The sequence below is a fragment of the Myotis lucifugus genome, unplaced genomic scaffold, assembly GCF_000147115.1.
Source record: "Myotis lucifugus unplaced genomic scaffold, Myoluc2.0 scaffold_147, whole genome shotgun sequence".
Classification (NCBI taxonomy): Eukaryota; Metazoa; Chordata; class Mammalia; order Chiroptera; family Vespertilionidae; genus Myotis; species Myotis lucifugus.
The window spans coordinates 1,705,190-1,712,522 of NW_005871195.1; the positions used below are offsets into that span (position 1 = coordinate 1,705,190).

Sequence of the window (7,333 nt, forward strand, 5' to 3'; positions counted from 1 at the left end):
GAGGTCATTAATGTTAAAAATATAAAATAATTAATATAAATCCTTCAAAACAAATTTCAAAGAAAATGTTTGCAGATCACACCTCAATAAAACTAGGGGATATATTTGTGTATGTGTGTGTGTGTGTTTGCCTGTGTATAAAACAATTATATACATCAAACATATGAAGAATTTAAAATATTCTACAAATATAACAAATACAAAGAACCTTTGGACAATGGAAACAAAACTGTTATTAGAAGATTAGAAAACAATTACCAGCCCCATCAAAACTAAGGCGTGACCATTACCAGGATCAAGGCAAATGCAACATTGAGTTGAAAACAAAGGAACTAAGCATTGAATTTAAAAAGCTAGAAAACAAAAATAAAACAAACCTAGTGAAAGAAGTTGAAAGAGAAGGCAGAAATTAATACACTTGAAACTAGAAAAATTAAATTAGAATTAATTTAAGTATATAAGAGCTGAACTTTTGAAATATAACGGTAAAATAGACACATTTTTAAATAATCTAATCAAATAAAAAGTAAAGACTGCTATTTGGAAACCCAGGAACAGGTGAGATTTTAAAAATTACAGTGCTAGGGCATAATTCTATGAACACATAACAAAACCAATAAGATGAACATTCTTTTTCCTAGAAAAGTTGAGACTATCAAAATTGACTTAATAAAGGAACAGAATCTAAATATGCCAATAAACATGTAACCAATTGAAATACTCATTTAAAAAGCTAGTCTCTGAAAAGGCATGAAGCTCAGATGGTTTTAGCAGAAAATTCTTCATAACCCTGAGAAGGAGCTGATATTCTTGTGTTGTTTAAATTGTTAAAAAGCCTGGAAGAAATGGAAAGTGTCACAATTCATGTTATCAAATTATGTTGCTAGTCTCTAGATATATGCCCCTACTCAGCCCTAAGCATTTATGATAGAAATCAGTTGGTCGCCTTGAACGATTCTCTCCCTCTTTTGCAAAAGCGCCTCTGAAGAGATTCTTCCAGGTGGAGATCAGTTTTTACTGAGAGGGAAGAAAAGAAGAAATTCCTCAAACTGGTGAGAAAGGAGAGATTTATAATTCCCTAAAACCTCAGGGGCCTGCACTCTGCTCTGGCATCATCTAAGAAGCAGTAAAACCTCCGAGAGAAATGGCAGCTTGGGGATCTAGGACAGAACAATAGGTGGCTTGGGAGCAACTGAGGAGCAGAGATGACTGATGACAAGGGTTTCCTCCAATGCCTGGGTGCTTTGTAAGACCAGAGAAACTGTGCTGCCTGAGTCTAATCGGAAAGAGACCCGAGAATAACTGACACTGAATTTCCTGCCAACCCAGGGGCACATGGACTTGAAGTTGGAATTAAATTGATTTAAAAGTAGTAAAAACGGTGATGCTTCTTAGTTTGTGCATCAAGATCATACCCTCCGCATATAGATTGTTTAAAATCTTAAATACATTCCGGGTTAATTAAATCCAGGAGAATGCAAAAAAATCAAGCAGGCTTAATTCTACAAATATAATAATGGCTTTTTCAAAAGTCTACTTATATAATTGATCAAGTTAATAGCCAAATGTTAAAATTATGATTATATTTATAGCTGCTGAAAAAGAATTTGAAAATTTCAGCATTCCTGAGTTTTAAAAAATTTTGATTAAACAAAAAGCTCCAATGAAATTTGTTTAAAAAGGGGCACATGCCTCTCTTATGATACATTCTTTCACACAGTATTGTTTTATTTTCATAACAATTCTACCCTGAATTTTGGACATAAAAACTTTACCCTGAAAGATTAAAAAACAGAACCAAGATCATACAGATTTAATGATGAAGTTAGTATGTAGGAAGTCTATTTCTTTGCGGACTTACTATGCCATAAAATTACATTGTCAGGCCTGCTGGTGTGGCTTGGTGGTTGAGCATGGACCCATGAACCAGGTCACGGTTCAATCCAGGTGCAGGCTAAATCCCCAGTGTGGGGCGTGCAGGAGGCAGCCAATCAATGATTCTCTCTCATCATTGATGTTTCCATCTCTCTCTCTGAAGTCAATAAAAATATATATATATATTTTAAATTACATGGTCAAAATGATAATAAATGAAAAAGTGAAGAATTAATCTAAATACCGGACTCTGGATCCAATGCTTCCATTACTGGAGTTGGGTCTGTCTCTCCCTCGAACTTACACACTCTTCCACTACAGCCTTGCCTCCCGGCTCAGCTTTCCTGGATATCAACATTGTGCTTACAGCCTATGACAGGCTCCATGAACCTGTTTTGCATGAATAAATGAGCATTTTGAGTTGAATCTGTGTGTGTGTGTGTGTGTGTGTGTGTGTGTGTGTAGGGTGGCGGGGGCGGGGGGGGGGCAGTGATATTGAAATGTTTAACTTACAGGACATTGTATCAGTTGATCAGAACAGGCACCAGCCAGAAACAACCATCACGATTTTATCCGTGTGTCCTGGTAGTCACCAGGCCTGGCCAGACCCTAATTTTCTCCTCTCCCATGAAAATGCCATTGGAGTCCCAGCTGCATCTGACCTAGTGGTGGGTGCCAGACGCGCCCCATTTCTTCCGTGGAACCCACCCCCACCCCGAAACAGCAGCTGTCTCACGACCATGGTGTACGGATTCATATGTGTTCAATAAAGTCTATATCTTGAGACATAGAATTTGTCGTGAGAGGCAAACAAATACTAAGGGAATTAGTGTCTCTTTAAGTAGTTGGGTATATAAGTAATTGTCCTAACTCGCTGGTCAGTATTTTCCAGGTTTTCTGGACATGCACAGGGAAACCCTGTAAAGAGGAAAACCTCGATGCTAAACTGCGGAGGGAAGGAGATGACGGGCAGCCTTGGTTCCTCATCTCAACTCTTGCTCGCTAGCTCTGTTCCTGCAGGCAGCAGGCAGGGTGCCACCAGGGGAGCAGCACCCACGGCGCATGGTGAACATTAATAAGCGGAAACCTCATTTAAAGCGGAGGCCGGAGGATGGAGGAGAGACCTCTCACTCACCTGCCACTCAGCGCGGGAAACTGCACCGGCATCTCCAACAGAAAGTGGTATTTCTCTATTGCAACTGCAGGAGGAAGAAAACATCCTCCTGGCCCAGTAACAGCCCAGCCAATGGGAGGCTGCCATAGTTCAGCCAATGAAAAGCCATCATACTTCTGTTCCTCCAATGGACTCTTTGTTTACAAAAGCCCCTCCATAAAAAGAGATTTTCTCTCCTAAGTTTATCTGGGCTGCTGCATAGTTCACCTTTTGCTAGGTTGCTGCAATTTTTTGTTGATCCCCAATCGACCCATGTTGTCCGGCTGACTATCGGGTAACACTACGTCGGTATATATTAAGGAATTTATTACAGAGTATTTGCTCACCTAATGATGGATGCTGGCTAAGGAGTCAACACATGGGGGCCTGGACATCTAACAGGCGAGAGCCCCAAGTTCCCCGAGAAGAGGAGACCACAGCAGAGTAGAACCCCATGAGAAGAGCTGTAACTCCACAGGGGTGCACTGAAGCCTGTGTCCATGCTTGTTGCTTCTGACTTTGCAGTATCTTGCACAAGCTGAACCCTTCTTCAAGTCGTTGAACCTGTGTCCGACACAAATACGTCCCAGAATTAAGACAATTTGAAAGATTCAGGAGTGAAGGAGGTAAGTCAGCCGATTGGCAGCAGCTGATGTGTCCTACAAAACAGCTGCTGCCTTCCTTCCTCTCTCCAGCTCTGGAGAGAATCTTCATTATCTCTGACCCTAATGAAATGTACCCTTAAAGGGGATTCTGGGAAACAATTCAGCCCAGCCAGGTGGACCCATTACAAAGCTGTTAATTACATTGTGGCACTAACACAGATGAGTCCTTGTTGCTTGTAACAACAAATCCCAACTTATGCAGCAGAGAAATGGAAACTGGGAACTGAAATACAGTAGGAAAGAAGATATGTGGAGGCCCCAGAATCAGATCACAAATGATAATACTCGAATAATAAAATGTTTTATAGTTTAATTTGCAACAAAATATATTCAAATGATTCTACAATCCTAAAAATTACCAGAGGGCAGAATTAACCTGGTGGGCTTGTATTGTATTTCCTAAATCGTTTGGAAAACAGGGCAAATATCCATTTGTTGGAGAGGGTGATAAATGGAAGGTTGGCGGTATCCTTTATTTTAAATACAATAGTTGAAGTAGGTGACTTTTCAAGATTCTTTCCACCTACATCATTGTATTGTAAACCAAAATTGTTCAATTGCACTTATTCCCCTGGCTTTAATTAGCTTTTTCATATTAAGACTCTTTTGGTCTAACAAAACATACCCATGACTTGTTGGCTGGTGCAAGTGTTTTCCATGAAATGCCACAGGAAAGAAAAAAAAAACTTTCAAGAATAACTGCTTCCAAAATTTGACTTGGAACAGATATGCAATACCTCCGCTGCTTATGAAAAGCATACATGATCTGACTCTAAAAAAAAGCTTCTTGATTTAGGTAAAATGACTCAAGGTTAAACTTTAAAACTGAATAAAAGCCGAGCCTATCAAACTCTCCCAATTGGCCTAGACAGCCCTTGTACTGGACCAGGTTTAAGCCGAGGGAGGATGTCTTTGTTTGATACAGTTTGCCTGTATTTTCTGAGATATTCTGCCCCCACCTCTCAACTCCCAGTTCATACCAACCACAGATCACATTAATTGCTACTAATTATACAGTATAAAAAGATACCATTTGGACGAACACATTCATACAGCCTTGCTCTGTCCTTAATTTGGTCTTCTCAGGAGAATGCATTCATTGTGTGTGTGTGTGTGTGTGTGTGTATTTAAAAGCAAGAAAGGGAATATAATACATAGATATTTGTGGACTTGTCACCTTTTAATTATATTATGTCCATTGGGAAAATACAGATAGAAATAAATAATTAAAAGCACCAAAAATTGAGCAATCATAGTTCAGTGTCTATCTTTTCACATATCCATATATTTTACATGATACTTACTAGTATGTGTATAGATATATATTAATGATATATATATAATTTATATGCAAATATGTATGTAAATTATATGTATATGTATCCCAAAAATGTATACACATATTTTGAATAATTATAAAGGCAGTGTTTATTAAAATACATTTCATTTTCAAAATTGAGCTATCATCTATTAAAGTGTGTATACATGTTGGGGGGACACCCTGTTTATGTAATTTCATGCATCACATCAGTTAAGCTATTTGGAATATGGAGCATGCAGATCATTTCAGTGCCCTTTTTTGGGTTTTGGAAAAGGAAGTTGAATACTCCTCTCCCTCTCCCTCAACCACACTCTTTGAAGACATGTGGGTTGGTGAAATTCCACAATGTTTTATGGGCCTAAGTTCCAGAGGCTTGTGAATTCACTAGGCATTTTGTGGAACCTGTAGGACTTGGTGGTTTCTCAGTGCTGGAGAAATGAAACCTCTCTCTGGCTCCTGCCTTTTCTGAGAATTCTCCGCCATCTGAATTTAGTACAAAATAAAAAATGCCCACAGATGCCACATGTGCCCAGTCTAAGTAGGCCTGAGATGGGTGCCTGGGACCATCTTTGCCTATACATTGGCACAACCCCCCGAAACCAATTTGGGACCTTATGGATTTTAACCCAAAGCGTCCCTAGTTTACTTTATCTTGTTCTGCAAAGATGGAGTGCAATGGTAGTTTTTAAATATGTAAACTAATACACATATCTTTAAAATTTTTAATTTTACTATTATTTTTAATCCTCACCTGGGGATATTTTTTCCATTGATTTCTAGAGAGGGTGGAAGGAAGGGAGGAGGAGGGGAGAGAGAAATAGAGAGAAATATCAATGTGAGAGAGACACATTGGTCAGGGCTGGGGAACTGGCAATTGAGGTACATGCCCTTGACCAGGGATCTTTGACCCACATCTTCTTTAAGTACTCTGTCTGCTCTTCGAGGTAGAGGATCACTTTGGTACCCCAACCAAGAAGCTCACTGTGGTGAGGTTGTCTAGTGAAGAAACTCCCAACAGAAGTCTTCCAGGCATACTGCTCATCATCACTGTGCTTTGTGATTGCAACCACTTTCTCTGCCACTAGGTAGGCAGAATAAAAGCCATCACCAAATTGTCCAATCATGGAGACGTCCGAACCAGCCTGAAGACCACCCCTAACTACTTTTGTACCAGACTTGGCAATGGCTCCCAGAGTATTTATGAGATGAGCTTTGGTCATGCCAATGCCTGTGTCCACCAGAGTCAAGGTGCATGCCTGGGGGTTTGAGATGATGTCAGTTTTCAGCTATTTTTCACTGTCTAACTTGGATGGGTCTGTCAGGCTCTCATAATATATCTTATCCAAGGCATTGGAAATATTGCTGATCAATTCCTTAAGGAAAATTGCCTTGTTGGAATAGAAGATATTGATGATGAGAGATGTGAGTTGGGCCATTTCTCCTCCTCTCCATGGTGCATTTCCTCAGGCAGCTTGGAGGTGAAGAGATGCAAGTACTAGGGAGCAGGGTGGGCAGGGACTGTGTTTTGCTCACACACTACAAGAAGAGTACACGAGGGTGACTCAGAGCAGCTTAAACAAATCTTAACTGTGTCTCTGAACTTAAAGTCACATAAGTCTCACGTGAAACCCAAATAATTCTGACTAATGAAATCTTCTATTGCCTTGTAATAGACTTCTGGCTATTTATACAGCCTGGCTGTTTTCTTTTTCCTATCTGTTGATCCTATTGCTTTGTCTTTTGTCTTCAAAGTAATAAAAACATTACTTATTTTTATTCTATTAGTGAATGCCTATCTGTTTAAGACTTTGAACACCTAATTCTCTTGCAGTGTAATTATCCATTTTAGAATGAATCATTGATTCTGCGTCATGGGATGAGCAATTTGTACGCTGTATTTCCTTTCCTTCACATCCCACAACTCTCACATTTTGCAGAATAATCTTGAGTTTTACAACCAGATGATTAGTATTAATTTAATTGCTGCATTATGTATTTAACATCTGTTTATATCCATTTTAGCAATTGTTTGGAAATCAACTCTCAAATTTTACTGTTCCTATGGCCACATGTTTTAATCATATCTGAGTCATTATATTTATTCAGTTCTCAGGTGGCCTGAGTATTTCCTAAATAATGTTTTTTTTTAGAAAAGATATTTAGGTTCTTTATATCATGAGTCCTTAGAAGCATATGAATAGTGTCTCCCCTCTTGTAAGTCATACTGGTTAGGATGATATTTGGTTATATCTAATAACAACAAAAAAACACCCAAATGAGAAATGGCTTAAAATATATTAAAATTTATTTCTCATATAA

General features: G+C 38.9%; 1 protein-coding gene across 1 annotated transcript; it reads right to left on the minus strand.

Annotated features, from left to right (window-relative positions):
• Nucleotides 1-3,423: 3,423 nt before the first annotated feature.
• On the minus strand, nt 3,424-6,450 carry LOC111827290 (heat shock protein HSP 90-alpha A2-like). The gene is given in 2 exon segments (XM_023759095.1): nt 3,424-3,592; nt 5,909-6,450. Coding segments are annotated over 2 exon segments (711 nt in total).
• Nucleotides 6,451-7,333: the final 883 nt, after the last annotated feature.